Source organism: Lissotriton vulgaris, chromosome 5 (genome assembly GCF_964263255.1).
Source record: "Lissotriton vulgaris chromosome 5, aLisVul1.2, whole genome shotgun sequence".
NCBI classification, from domain to species: Eukaryota; Metazoa; Chordata; class Amphibia; order Caudata; family Salamandridae; genus Lissotriton; species Lissotriton vulgaris.
In genome coordinates this window covers 1,878,757,010-1,878,773,219 of record NC_141693.1, presented here as the reverse complement: position 1 = coordinate 1,878,773,219, position 16,210 = coordinate 1,878,757,010, and the positions used below count along the sequence as shown (strand labels likewise).

Below are 16,210 nucleotides of genomic sequence, written 5' to 3'. Positions count from 1 at the left end.
TGTTTTTGAGGGGGGAAAAATACTTAGCTGAACGGCTGCAGTAAACATAGTGCTCACTCATCAAACTGCAGACCCTTTAGAGAAACTGCTGTGGCTACTCCGAAAGCAGATGCCTAGCTGAGATCTCAAAATATGACAGCCTGTCTTCAGCAAGGACAGTAGAGTAAATCCCTAAGCTCTCCTGGAGAACTGTTCTTGTAGCATTCAATGTCAAACATTGCTGGGTCACTGGAAAAGGGGGGAGAGAGGAGTATGAGGAGCAGAGTAAATCTACTAAGTTTCAGTTAGCTCCAGGAGCCAGGTACTGCTCAGTAAACACTGGAAATCTTAGGTGCATTTCAACATTGATCTCAATCATCAAAGAAGTTTACCAAAAGTGACAGCTGCATACACTTCCTCCAATCCTCCAGACACCTACGCTCAGATGGACTCTCACTGGCAGACATACATCCCATGCCCAAAATTTGGAGGCCACGCCTTCAAATGCATCTCCTCCAAAGCAGAAAAGGACTCCCATAGCACAACAGAGCATCTTCATCCCTAGAGTTCTGCAAGAAATTAAAGACCTGGCTTTTCTAATAATCTACAGGGAGACCACTGTATACCCACTTGAGAAGCACCTGGATACCCTCATAGGTGATTAGAGCGCTACACAAATCTGCATAACATACCATGGATGGATAGAATGCTTCAATTAATCTCAGCCACTGGTAATTACTCTAGCTGCATCCCTGCCCATCATTATGTTGAACGCCATACCACCTAAGTTTGTACCCAGCTAAATGACAAACAGTCTTGATCATGTTCCAATGGAAACAGTCCAGCCCAAAGTGCCAGCACAAGTCCTCCCTGAGCACAAGAAACGTAGGGCCAGTTTTGCCCTGAATCAGGGCTCATCGGCCAGGTTTAGTTTGGTTCCAGTGACACAGTGTGCACAAGAAGCACATCTGTGACTAGGTTGCTTGTGTTCCGGTTTGGAGGTAATAGCTAGTTTTTAAATCTCTATTCAGTGTGTTAAAAAGCCAAGGAAGGACATCTATTGATTTGACCAGGACACAAGGGCCCTAAAAGCTATAGACATTTTCTCTGTGGTCAAGGAACTCCACTATAGTTCTTTCATCCAGTCCCCCTAATTCTTTTCTACAGCTTGTACACTGACAGCCAATTCCCTGTGGTGTACACAACAAACTCTGTATGCTCCTAGCCCAAGGATACACTGAAACCCGCTCCATTTTATCAAGTACCCCTAAAGGTGACCTAGATTCCCTAGTTTTGACCAGAGGTTCTTCACTTACACTATATATGAATGAGTTTCTTCCTCTGACACGAGTTGAATATTCTATTGTGCTCCAAGCACTTTGCAGCACATGATCACAAAGAATTTTCTATTCTTCCACTATTTGGTACACCGCATATTCCCTGCCCTGTAACAAGTCTCAGTGGATAGGATTATTGCTATTTTGCATCTGCCAGGCTACTGGCACAGGCTTTAATCTGAATGTTTTTGGGCATGACTGGGTGCTGCCGCCGATGGATTTTAGGCTACACAAAAACCATTACAAGATCTCAGTAAAAACACTGTCTCAGGTCCTTTACCGTAGACCCCTGAAGCTGAAAACCCATGCCTACCTCTTAAAGAGACTTGGGTAGTTCCCTTACACTGAGGCTTCCTGATTGCAATGTTTTCTACTGTGAGCAGAAGCTTGGCACAAAAGGGACACAACAATATAGATTCCAATGCCACTTTCTTGCTTATTCCACTGTCCTCGATCTCTTGATGCAACTGCTTTTCTTGTCCATACTACAGACAGCGTTTTAAGCTCAGAGCTTACCATTGCTGTAGCCCAAACAATCACTGCTTTGGTTCATAAGAGTAAGACACAGCACCTCAAACTTTGCCTACCTCACATCTGACACCTGCTCACATTGTGATTGGTCGTTGTGCCGCCCTCAACACTGGAACAAAAATTAGCTAAACACTCTAGAGAGACTTCACTGCTTCCTATGAAGTGACAATACCTGCACTGATTGTCTAACTGCTAGAAGTCATAAATGTAATAGCCAGTAAACAAAGGAAGGCGGATATAATGTTTTTTTAACTCTAGACAGCAAGATGTTAAAGGATAAACTAAATAGACCTAGTAAACAAAGGACAATAAAAATAGGTAGACAGATGTACATTTTGAACAACTGTAAGATACATGCATGAGTAAACTGTTAACACTGAGGGTTAAAAAGATAAATGTGACAGCAAAACATTCCACACTTTGCAAACACTTTGATAATCATTTCATAAACACGCTGTGCACTCCCGTTATGTTTTGCGAAGAACAGGTCAGGTTGTTTCCTGCAAAATTACAAAATGAAGACATAATACACTTTTATAATATGGTCGATCTCACTTCCACTCCCTCAACCACCAGCAAGAGTGAGGGCTGGTTGTAGCCCGACAAAGAAGAAATGATGGCAGATTTCAGCCTTGTTAAATCTGGTTCAATGATGACCCAAGTAAAATGTCTTCACATTCGGTTACCCATTTTGTCATCTCTCTTTTCAATATAGTAAATGTTTCCTCTTCTCAGTTTCATCATGTCTAAATGCAAACCAGAGGTAACTGCACCCTACTGTGAAAAAACAAATAAATACATTTACGTGGATCTTTAGCTGAAACCTATTGGCCCATTATAATGCTATCAGTCAATTACAAATTGACCAATCACATTATGGATAAACAACTAACCTAACACTTAAAATATTAAAAAGTTGGCAACTTGACTTCCCCCTAGTCTCGGCACTAAGATAGCCTTGGCATTTGCCATGGATCAACTTAAACTGAATTGGATCTGTGGACCCGGCTGCCTTTATACTTTCAGCAGTATTTGAAAAAGTAAACCATTCCATCCTACTGTCTCAGCTAGATGAAGTATGGCTCTTGGGTGTAGTTCATACAAAGGTTCTGTTTTCAAGCAAAGAGGAAAACCATCAGTAGTCTTACCTCTACCTACAGGTCTCTACCAGAACGGATCTTCTCCTTCAGCATTGCTGTTTAGCACGTACATGCGCTCACTACCCCAGGTGATTAGATCCCATGGATGCATGGCAATGTCATATTTGGACGACATACAATTGTATGTTTTGAACATCTAGATCTCACATTAACATCCAACTTGATAAACCTCTTACTGGGATGGTTCCCAGGCTTGGAAGTCGTAGAAATGTTCTAAAGTTAAAACGCAAGCAAAACAGAAATTGTCTAGTTTGGCAACAACTTGACTCATTGGCAAGATTTTATTTAGCAATTCTCCCTATGAGATATCCCTCCCATGGATGAATAAGTTTAATCATTGGGGTTAAGACTTGACAAGAGTCTCCCCCTTACATCACACAGATTTGGGTGCTTAAGACAAATTCCTCCAGATCAGGGATGCCTGAAGCAAGATCACTCAAGTTAGAGGATTCAGATTCCTGGGAGAATCAACCTATTTTTTTTTTTCACACACCATTTTGCTGTTTACCCTCCACCTGGTCTTCCTGCTTTCCTTCCTTCTCAACCTCTGACTGTCTGCAGAGATGGGAACCGTGACAAGTAATATCTGGTGGAGGCTGGGCCTCTTTGAAGCCCAGTTGAAGTTGTTTCTCCTTCCTAGACCTAACTTCACTGCTGGGGTTTGACTCGTGTTGAAGTTGAAGGACCCCAGTGCTGCAATCATTTCAATGCTGATCGAGTTGAAGCGGTTTCTATCTGCTTCAGGAGGATTTCTAGCATGGCCAGTGTGGGGTTCTGCAGATTCTTTTGAGCGTATACCTCCTCCAGAATCGGAGACTTCTGGGTCTTCAGAAGAGGAATGATTCCTATCAGTGCTAATACAGCATGGTGGGCACACCATCACTCATTGGGGATCAAGACAACATCAGACTTCTATCCCGAGCAAGACAGAAAAGCAGAAGAGAGAAATGAGGAGGAGAAAGATGTGACAAAATTGTGACAAAGGGAGCCCTGGAAGAATAAGATAAAGAGGCAAGAAGTGGAGGGTGGTGCTCGGTTGGTGGAGGAAAGAGGAACAAGGGAGACTCCACTTCATCCACATCAAATACCCAGAATGCAATCTATGTATAACCCTTCAAGCCCCCTTTTGCCGGTTCTTCAAACTCCTCTTCAAAAGCCCTTAGCAGCAAAGACCCATTGCCGTAGCATAGTGTAATGTGCCCAGCAGTATTTCCCTCGAGAGTCAAAATGTATTTTTGTACCACACGATTTCACACAACAAGGGCTCCAAACACAACAACGAAAATGTACTCTGACATCGGTCTGTGTGCAATATGGGTTTGAAAGGCATGTTTTAATCAATGCACAACAAAAACCGAAAGAACACACAGGAAAAAACACGAGCCGCAATGCTAAACCCAAAACTAGATGGCAGGAACTTGGAGAGCAAGTGTCTCTACAACATAGAAGAATTAAACTATTAACAGTTAAGAAAGAATGCCCAAAAGTGTAACGATCATGTAAGGATCAATTATTTCAACAAGAAAGGGAAGTGGCAGCAATGGGAGATCCTAACGAGAGTACCTGAATACCTTGGTTTTTGTATCTGCCTTCGATTAAACAGTTTGCTTCTTGAGTCAAGTCATGGTACTATGCTGTGGAGCCCAACCATCCTTTTCTGTGATACACTGACCCAGTGCTGTTTTGCCCCTCATCCAAGCAGATATTTTTGTAAGGATATATTTTTGTGAGAACCGCGTGAAGCTGCTTTCCTTGACACTCTGTGAAGAACGTCTCGGTTAGTTTAGGCTGCAACTTCCCTGATGGTCAATGAAGCGTCCCTTCTTACTGCTGTTCCATGGGAATGCAGGGGTTATCCCACATTGTGCCTAAAAGCCGTGGCATGTCCTTATAGTAAAATCGCTGATGGTATGCCTACAAAGCAGAGATACCTGCTGACGCACTGGCAGCATGCTAGGGCCATGATTGTGGCACAATCCGATCAGCCGGAGCCACATAACCTGCTGGAGGTCAACATACGTTATGGAGGTGGAGGCTGAAGAGACAGATGAGTCAACAGAGGCAGGATCACTTACAGGTTCTACAGATGGGGTAACAGAATCCATAGGGGGGGTGAACTCCTAGCTTCCCAGAAAAGAGCTTGAGGCAAGAAAATCTGTTGATGAAAGAGTACATAAACTTCTCACAATTCAGTAAAATCTTAGTGAGGATTTTGAGGGATGGGCATCTGTGCAAATACGGGGGAGTTCTGGAAGTGGGAGGAAGGAGAGTGGAGACAAAAATCACTCAAGAGATGGGGCTGGAATCCACAAGTATGTGAACTTGCCCTCAGATCTGCAAGAGTAAGGGTATTAGGCCATTCTGAATTCTCCACTCCCTGAAAGTGTAGACTGGTTGCTGGTATGATAAACCATACATCTCCAGAGTTACAGTGCAGGAGGTCTGGATCATAGCTTGTCATGATCTGTCAAATACAAGTGCCACTTTCTACAAGAGAATCGATTAATACTTGGAGAGATGGTGCCCTTCTGGTACTACAGCTTTCACCAAGACCAGATTTCTGTATGTGTGGACAGGGCGATGCACTCGTCAAATACATGAGTGACTGTAACAATAACCATGAAGACTTAACATATTATCCAAAGTGGCTGGGAGATCTAGTGAAAAGAAGTTGGTAGCACGTTAGTAAAAAGCTCACCACTGAAGGAGGTCTTCAGAATTCCACAAGATGATTCCAGGTTCGAGAGGTAAATGAGAGACGTCCAGAGATAGCCTGCGATGGAGCACGGCCCAGTGCTGGATTCTGTAACTTGGCTGGACAGTGTAAGCACGCTGAACTAAATTAAGTGAAGTCAGTCATTTGTTACGTTGCTTTCCAGATGTACAGTTTTGCAATGTTTATGATGTTTTATGAGTGCACCAAAGTGTCACCTTGCTCGGAGATGATGATAGACTGCGTGGCTAAGTAGGAATCCTATAGCTGGTCATAGAGATCACCTTAGGGATGAAGGTGTTTGAGAGAGAGGCTGATCCAGCAGCATCAGCTCCTTCGCTGATGCGAAGACAGCGTGTGTAATCCATTTCAAACTGGGGGGTAGGTACCCCCGGGAGCTTCCGGGGATCCCACAGAAGGTGTCAGGCTCTGGCCAAAAGCCGCATTTTGCGGATAGCAGTGCTTTTTTATTTTCAGTGGAAAAAAATGAGCAGCAGTAAACCGCACTGTAATGGGCCATCACAAACATCTTTTGTCATTTATTTCCTGGCTGGGAGAAGGTGTCAAAAGGAAAGGGACTCCAAATATTCTTTAAATCCCCCACCCCCATTTCTCATAGCCACACTGTGGATACTTATACACATTAGTAAGGCCTGCCTTACCAGAATAGTAAGTTTGGCAATCATTTATTTGCTGGCATTATTAAAACGGTAACAGAACTTAACTGCAATGTCTAAATAATTCTAGACATACTTAAATATTGCAATTTTAATAGAATTGTGAAAAATTTAAAGGGGGGACTGATGATTCTTTTTCTACTGTGGGGTGGGCACAGTATTAAACAGTTTGAAGCCCACTGCTCTAGAGAATAGTACAGGAATGGAGAAGATAAGCGGAAGTGCCAGGACACGAAACAAAGACCCTTAAAGTAACAGGATACAAAAGAGAACCCAGAAGCCGATCCCCACTGTAGCGTCGCAGACCATGATTATCCCCCCTTGCTAGCCCCAGGCACCCCCCTTAATTCGAGAGGCTACCATAGGTAGGATCACTGTTCACATTGCCTGGGAGCCTTTTTATGTAATGAACATTAAAAAATAGTTCCCCAACTCAGAGAAAAGCCTACCCTGTTTCGAGAAGAATTTCAAAGTGTGTTTGAAGCAAGGAGACCTAACAGAGCAGATGTCAATTAATTGTTGAGCCGGGTAGTGCCAATGAAGTAAGATTGATTGGTTGAGAAGTCAGATTGGCTGAGACTAAGTCCAGGGAACATAGTGAGCCTCAATTCCCTGAACACAACAAAAGAAGCAGCGCGAGAGGGAGGGTCTTGTCCCGCCATAGATCAGAAAGGTCCATATGTTGATTGTATCATAGACAAAAAAAACTACCACTTGCCTTGTCAATATTGGCACAAGATTTTCTTCCCTTAAAATGTCTGAATTCCATTCTCAGACTCAGACTCGTCTAAAGAAGCAGTTGGTATTTCAACTACAGTTTTTTCCCAGAAGGTAAGGAGGTGACACATATCATTTGACTCACAGGATTCCTTGTGAGTGCCGACTGTTCTCTAAAGACGCAATGTAATCATCATGAGGGCAGCAAGAGAGTACTTTCCTATTCCATATCTTAGGGGAGAGTAGATGTAGCCCATTAGATGTATGGGCGATTGTATGGAGCAGATTTTGTTTGAGCAATTCCCACATGTTCGAGGTGAGTTGCACCTGAGGTCTTTGTTCGGAAGTTTAAACATTTTTTTGTACGCAGGATATCTGTCACTACATCATTATACATAACAGGGTGTTCCCACACTGGCCTGATAAAGACCCAAATTAAAGACTAAAGTACATGCATTGTGAATGGATCAAAATGTAGACTGATTTTGTATTTTCTCCTGCAACATAATACCCATTTGGGCAAGGGAGTAAAGTGGATCAACCTAACAAGCCCAATTAGAGAGACTTGTTTGATTGGGCAGAACTACAAAGAATTGCATATTTGTTTTTACTGTATACTTACCCACATTCCTCGATGCACTTCATGAGCACCCTACAGAGAAAATGTGTGCAATGATATTTCCTTCAGTCATGTCACAACAATATATACCCCTTATATACAAACAGAGTGGTTAACCGCATCGCTGCTGCGTCGATTTTTGCGCTGTGCTGCATTATTTAAATTACCGCGATACATGACGAGCTCAGCTCGTCATCAGCACACGCCACCCGTGGGTGATGACGAGCTGAGCTCGTCATCAGCATCGAAGGGGTTAAGACATATAGGTTTTCTATTTTTTCCCTATGAGTAAATAGAGTTCCATATGGAGATTGTTCAACCGCTGACCAAAGAGCAGTGATTGTTCTTAGGGGACATCCAGCAGAACCACAAGTCCCACAACAGTTGTCCAGCTTTGAAAATCACATATTTGATGCCGATCAGTGAGGGAGGAGACCCCGGGATTTTTTCAGTTACCCCAAGACATGTAACCAAGTTCTGCACACTGACCTTACAGATGCACCAATATCAAGTTGTGAATTCATTTATTTTGCGGATGACCGTATTGCTGAATGTGCTGTAAGCATTGTAAATCAGACTGTTGAGAACCTCCACTTACCCATTGTGAGATATGCTCAAGTTGCGGAACTTGTTGCCCTTACCGGAGCTTGTATCCTTGCTGAGAAAAAGATTGCACCTATTAAGAGACTCAAAGTATGCCTTTAGAGTTCTGCACAACTTAGGACTTCTCTGGATGCAGAGGGGTTTTCTAACTCTTGCCCTTAGCCTGATTGCAACTGTTTCCAGAGAGTGAGGCAGTGTGTTTTGAATATATGGGAAGAGCCATACATCAGCAGAGCACAATGGACATGGTGGACAATGTGTCTAGTAGTGGCAAAAAGAAATATTGCACAGCTACGGGGAGCCAGACAGGCCCCAGACGTAGAGGCATGGAAACACGATATGGATTGGTGCATAATGGCAGAATGGATGGTCTACGAAAGTCATGGTTGCACCCCGAAACAGGAGAAAATTTGGAATGGATGAATGACTAGAGAGGCCAGATATGTGGGATTTTGACCAAGAATCAAACAACGAGTGAAGGATGAAAGCGGGTGGGGGGCTGGTGAAAGGTGCTCGAAAATAATGTGAAATTTTGCAGTACTGTGTTTTATTTAAAATGTCAATAAAAAGATATATATATAAAAAAAACTGCTTCCATGCACAAAATTTGCTGGACGTCCTACAGCTCGTGGTGCATGGACGCACCAACATTTCTGGTTGTATCATGGAGCTCTGTGTGAGAAGGGACAGAAGGATTTAAGCCACAGACACCCACTGGTATGCCCTTTCTTTCCTTATATTAATGAGAGCAATTGCTATTCGTGTCATCTGCCAATCACTTAATATAGGTAAGCGACTGAAAGCCATTCCCTCAGCACAACTCCTTATGGCCCCTTCATCCATCTCCAAATGGACTTTATACAGATGCCAAAAAGGACCACCTATCCCTATGGGCTTGTGATTATGTGTTCGGAGTGGAAGCATACCATGTACAAAGGTGGATGGCTTAGGTGTAGCTAAATGCTTACTCGCAGATTCTATCCCATGTTGCAGTATTGTGGGTTTCCGCTCAAGCAGCTGAGGATTGCACACAAGCAGCTGAGGATTGCACTTCACTTCACACATTGCACAGGAGATATGCAAAGCTTTAGGTACAAATCACCACTGTCATTGTACCAATCATCCAAAATTAGAAGGAAAGTTAGAAAGAGAGAATAGTTCTGAAACCCAAACAAAGTGGTCAGACAACTGCCTTTATCTTTCTAGTAAACCTGGGCCATTCCAACCAAAGAATCAAACTGAACCCCTACAAAATAGTTATGGGGCACTTTATGACGTTGCCTTCAACCCCACCTGTCACCGCAGCTAAGTTAGACCTGCAACTAAACGATGATGTGGTTGTTCTCCAGTGTGCAGAAAACTTATTCACTGTGTCTACAGTTTCTATTCTCAGGTTCTCCCTCAGCCGACTACCCTTCTGAGGTCTCCCACACCCTTCAGTCAGGTGATTGAGTGTACATGAAGGTGCCCTGCACTACATCTGAAGACAACCATACCTTGTGCTGCTCATCACCAACAGTTGTGAAGTGTTGCGGATTGCCAATGTTGGTCCACTCCTGCCAGTGCAAGCGTGCTGCACCCCCAGGGATGCCTGCCCACCAGTGTCCATCTCTGGACATGCACTGAGCCGTAGGCCAGGACCCCCTGCCTGAACTGCTTCTGCCTCCTTTCCCGCGACTAGATTGCCCAAATGCAGCCAGCTCCACTAGCTCCTCTGCAGCCATGCATTGCTGCGTCCATCATCGTTACTACCTTTATCCGTGGTGATGGACTGCCTTGCAGATACTGGATCCTCCTGTGGGTGTCGCCTGCTGCATTTACCGCTGGCCCAGCCTCCAGCGGGATATCAAGGCTGCAGAACAGGGACTTGTCAGAAAGACTAACTGGATTGTGCTGTTCTTGAATAGAACAGTCATTCATGGTCTCAGAACAACTCTTACATGCTGATGCTAGAGAACTTTTGATAACGTTAATCTTTCTTCCTGCTGGAGTTGCAATCATTTATCCAGCGATGTCTTGGGAGGTGTGCTTTTGACTGGGATGTCTCATCAAAAACAAAGTGTGCCTTGACCTGTTCTATCGCAGGCACTGTCTGCCCGTACGTATGACTAGAGTAATTTTACAATCTCAGCAGTTACTACTTGGCTGACACCATACATCTTGCCTATTCAGGGCATGAATAGTTTTCGAAATACCGACAGACAAATGGAATATTGAGAGCCGTGTAACCAGAGAATCTTTGTTGGCCTAAGTGAGTGCAATATTATGGCAGAGACTATACAGCTTCGCTACCGGCATGTTGGTTTATAAATCTCATTATCCAAAGGAAAATGCCCTTTAATCTACCTTAAGAAAGGATATCCTCTATTGCACGGATAATGTGTCAGGGTCTGTTATGCGGGATATGTAGCTGCTGCCATCAGACACTCTACAGAACAGCCCCTTCAATAACAACAACAACAGAGGCACCAAGAGACGTCTGAAACAAACATTTCCACCCCCATCCGCCCACAACTATGATGAACAAGTCATCAGAGAAACTAAGCACAATGTTAAAATAGTATAACAAATTACCAAAACCACAGCCAAGCCATCTCGTTAGGCCGGATAACTTATCGGCTACACAACCAGAGAACCGTGCTATTGAAAAAGGACATTGCACACTATTTGGGGGAAGAGGGAGAAAAATGTGGTACTCCTATCCCAAACACTTCTCTTCGCTTTTACTCCGTATCAAGAGTTGTATTAAGACACTGCATAGATTAAAAGTGGTTTTACAGGAGTGCTATCTGGTCTTGAAAACCAGCATTGTATGGAAAACGGGGAACGAAGAATTTTGAATTAGCGATAGCTGCAATCTTTGTTTTGACCATCTGCGTTTTGATTAAACTGAGCCTGCTTGATATTGTTGAAGTCAATTTTGAAGAAATGTAATGATGAAGAATTTAACACCTGTTTCACAACTCTTCATAGAATAGAAATCTGTAATTATTAGCAAGTCACAAATTCAAATCTCAGAGACAGTTGTCAGTCCTACCAAGATGGCCACATGGAGTACAATTAAACTCACCCTATGCACTACGATTACAAACAACAGAAGTGTGATGAGAATCCATAAAAAAGTGAGTTATATTAGGTATTATCTTACTGTACGTTTTTCTCATCTCTCAAGTAAGCATAAAAAAGATCCTTTGTTTCCATCAGCCACCTTGTACTCGCACTAATGTGCACAGAGTACCAAGTATCACAAAGAAACAGGCACCTGCTAGCAGAAGGTCTGGCATATACAAAAAGAAAATGCAAAAGGACCTCCAAAAACTAGACAAGTGTAGCCAAGAGCTAAAAAGCCCTGAAAGTAATAAATAAAACAAAATGAAATTAACTATTATATTACACAACACACAGAAGGGAAGGCAACAGAGTCCAGTACCACACACTGGAACAAACACAATGCAAGCAACAACAAAAACATCACTCCCTGGAGTAAGCAGAATGTGATATGAAATCTTTGCCAGGTTTACCACATTTTTCTGGAATACAAATGTATATCTGCAGCTATCAAGAAGCCCAGAAGCATTCTGGAGAAAACACAGTAGGGCATGAAGAGGTTACCCGATGACATGAAAGCCTGGATTGCACATTCTTTTCACTCCTCACCTTGCTTGTGGCATGGTTCAGCATCTCCTGCCAAGTTGGGTCCAGCCGGTTTTTGTCAGCCATCAATCCCTGCTCAGCCACAAACACCATCTCCCGGGCGGCATTGTGCATGCTGACTGCTCGTTCGTATCGGAGTGCAGCCTTCTGAGTCTCCAGCTGTGCCTAACAAGGAGGAAGAAGAAAAGAAAAACACTATCATAAAAAGAGGAAAGCAAACAACAGGAATGCGAGAAACAATTAGAAAAAAAGGGACTCGCCACGAAATAGAAAAATATGGCAACTGTCCCAGAAAGTAAAAAGATAAGAGAGCACCCCTATGACAGGTTGAAACAGAGATAAGAGTAACTAAATGACAGATGGAGAAGAGACAAAAAGTGACAGAGGCAAAAGTGGAATGAGGAGATAAAGATGACCTAGTGTGATGAATGGGCTATTGTATGGGAAGTACAAATGAAAAGTTGGCAAGTATTTGTCAAGTGCCTGAAGATGAACATTACAGAACCACAGATGGTGCAGGAAAGAGGGGACATACAGAGACTGCCGGCACAAGAGTGTAGGAATGGAAAGAAAGACTGCGGTTACTGCCAAAGTACTAGTCAACCAGGGTAGCCAGGTATGCAGATACACAGTGAATGTTGTAAGGATGCCAGGAGATTAGGATGAGGCTGAGGAATGTACAGTGACAATGTGCAGTGATTGTTGTCATTGTGTGCCATTTACCTCCTTGGCCTGCCGGCGGGCCTCATAGTATGGTCGTGCCTTCTCAATGCAGTTACCTAGTTGAGATCCCTGAGCGTTCAGCTTTCTGGCTGACTCCGTGAGGATTTTACGGTACGTTGTCCGGGCTTCCTGCAGTAGGTGGTAAAGAGACTATTATTTCATTGTTACCTACATGCTAGGAGGAAATACAACATAGTTCTGTACCATCTACTCACACCTCGAGCAGGAACAAAATGGAGAATTTATTATCTAGGCAGACTACTAAATTATCCGCACACCCACACGGCTGCACCATGCTGTACACAAAGTTGTTTGCCCTTATAAAATAATGGGGAGAGAGGGTGAATAGAGAGTAGGTCTTTAAAAAATGCCTAATGGTCCTTGGCAGCTACCACCAAGGTAAGGGAGCTTCAGGACTGGCAAAAAATATGAAGACAATATAATATATATATATATATATATTAATATATATATATATATTAATATATATATATTAATATATATATATATATATATATATATATATATATATATATATATATATATATATATATATATATATATTCTGGAAGAAAAGCGAAAGGGCGCTTGCGGTGGAAAGGGAGGGCAAAGCTGGAAACCCCTCTACGGAAGTAGGTGGATGGAAACGGAGGGATATATTGGGAATATCCACTCGGTGGGACATTTGGGACACAGGTGCAATCCTTTCATTTAGGGAACTTCAGTGCCAGTACAAGTTAACAGATATCCAACATTTGTGATATATACAATTACACCATGCACTAGAGACAAAGTGGCAAAGTACAGGAGTGGTAGAGGAACTGCGGCTGCAATCCAGGCTGATGGCAGCCTCCTGGAGCACGCACGCAGTATGTCAGATATACGGAACTCTTCTAGTATATAGATGGGGAAAGAGACTTGGGCATTCTGGAAGAAGGGGGATGGGAGGAGGCATGTCGATACCAATGAGAGGTGGCCAGCAGTGCTGAGTTACTTCCGCCTGGTGCAGATCAAGATACACACCAAGCACATTTTACCAGGACGAGGATGTTCCAAATGGGGAAAAGTGACACCGACAAAGATCTGTGGGCAAACAGGAATATGGCTTCACACGTTGTGGGAATTGTCCTAGATTACATTAATTTTGAACACAAGTAAAGAGATCAATCTTGTGGGTGGCATTGGATTCACACTGGTCACTCTAGGCCCATTGTTCCGATATAAATATGAATAGTTGTATGGGGCAAAAGAGACCGTGTACGCCACTCAGGGTTGCCAGAACATAGCAGGAAAGATTTGGATGCCCTGGAAAGATTACAGAGGAATGGTTTGAAATTGCTGGTGAGAGGAACTTGGCCATGTCCCCTTGGCAAGTGGTTCCCAGGGGGGTGTCTGGGGTAGGAGGGGTCCCACAGGTTTATTAGACTTTACTTGGTAGTATCATACTTTTCACACCCCGCCTATATTACTTAATATTATTAGTGAATGTTGGATTGAAATGCTGTATCCTTGAAATGATGGATCAGTGTCGAACTTTACATTTTCATGCACTGTTCTGTATTATGAAAAATTCCATAAACAGATTAAAATTAAAAAATAAATATTTAACTAAACATGCTCACAATAAATAATTTCAACCGTCTCTCTTAAAATGATCACCCAGTTATGGGCGAACTCGACTAAGCAAACTGGAGCTCAAGGGAGAGAATGGTAGCAATTTCAAGCATGCCATGGTGGACAGCACAGACGCACACGCAGTCTATCCATGAGCACACAGACCACAATTATACGCACCAGAGATACTAAATGCAAGTCAAATGAAAAAATAAAAAATAAAATCTTTCAATGATTGAGTGTACAACAGGTTACAGCTTCGCCCTACTATCTGAAATGCAGGACAAGAAATAGGAATATATTTGAAATCAATCTCAACACCCATTGCCCCCCCCCCCCCCCCCCACCTTTAAAGTCACCAGGACGTGCCCATTCTCTAGTTTGCTGATACTGACAACCGGCACTACAGTTTGATCCTTCCCTTTCAACAATAAGCCAAGCAGATGGCTCCTGGCATCCAGTCTCGGGAAAATGCAAAGAGCTTGGACTGCTGCAGTGCCCCAACTCAGGGGGTGTAGACTAGTTTAAACCACAGTAAAGGGCAGGCCAAGGGTGTGTGGGCATCTTCAAAGACCAAGACCAGAAAATAGGAACAGTTCTAAACTCACAGCTCAAGAGTGTGAACTACAGGAGAGACTCAGCCCAGGAGTAGGAACAGGGAGTCTGGACTGCAAAAAAGGGTTCGCTCAGGGAGAATGGACTGGAATAAAGTCCCAGTCATGCGCAGCAGCGGTTATGTGGACTGTTGCTAAGCCCCAGCTCAGAGCGTGAGAACTACCATATAGTTGAAGCTCAGAAGTATGTACTGCAAGAGAGACCAAGCTCAGAAGGAGGCTCAGGGAGTGTGAAGCACTAGCAAGGTGCTTCCGAGGAAAAGGGCGAACACTGTGGTTGGGTCATTGTGCCCAAACTCAAAAGCAGACTCTGCTCATGTAACCACTAACCGCGTACTAAACTTGTATTGTGGAAATAACATGCATTACACAAACATTTATTAGTAAGAACGAAGCTGGCCTATGTCTTATTAACCAGTAACTCAAGGGTGATTCTAAAACGGCCGCTAACCGAAAATCTTTAGTGCGTATCTACGTAGTAGGGCGTATCTTTCGCTTGGAGGGAACTTTCTGCGCTTGCGCAGTAGCTAACAAAATGGCCCTTTGAAACGCACATGCTTGCCACCTGCTTGCCGAAAAACTAAGCCCAGCTATTCTACTAATGCTAATGCGGGGAGATTAATAATAAGTAAATGGGATTAGAGTAGAGATAGGTGGAATACAGTGAAACCATTTATTTTAACATTTGTCTTTTTGACTTTCAATAGTGATTATTATGGGCCTAGAAACACGAACCACAGTCTATTCTCTCTCGTTCTATCCCAAATGCGTACTGCAACCAAGCTAGAAGACGCAATGTCAACTTGAACCTCGTCCAAGGGTACCAGTGGATACTTTCATGAGAACCGGAAAGACAGTCCACTGAAATGGATGGAAACTACAGGGTTTTTCCCCAATAGGTGACAATTACATTGTGAATACGAGTGGGAATAAAGACTGATGAATAAAACTTAAGGGGTGGGATTTAAAACAAAGAACTGAAAGAAAATAATGGGAAATAAGCATGGTGTGATGATCACCTCCCCTTGCCTGTCCAATCAGAGTTAGTAATTTCATAAGTTTGAAACATTAATGGGTGGTACTAGCATACAGAAAGGTATAATTGAGGTAGCATTAGTTAGCTAGCTAGAGACCGGGATGCTGTCCGTGAGCACGGAGCAGTCCCAGAACGAGATGCAGAAGAAGAATCAAATTGCTGAACCAATTATCTTAAGCAACTTAATTTAGAAGAAGATCGCAGAAGAATCTCGAGGACGAAGAGAGTGTCAG

At 43.2% G+C, this 16,210-nt stretch overlaps 1 protein-coding gene across 2 annotated transcripts in view; it reads right to left on the bottom strand.

Moving 5' to 3' along the window:
- Positions 1–16,210, bottom strand: part of SH3BP5L (SH3 binding domain protein 5 like) — a 74,814-nt gene that overhangs the window by 18,126 nt on the left and 40,478 nt on the right. For both annotated transcript variants that reach the window (XM_086924384.1, XM_086924385.1), the window contains exons 4-5: positions 12,714–12,842; positions 11,994–12,155 (exon numbers count right to left, since the gene is read on the bottom strand). In XM_086924384.1, the coding sequence (XP_086780510.1) occupies positions 11,994–12,155; positions 12,714–12,842 (291 nt within the window). The remainder of the gene's footprint in view (positions 1–11,993; positions 12,156–12,713; positions 12,843–16,210) is intronic.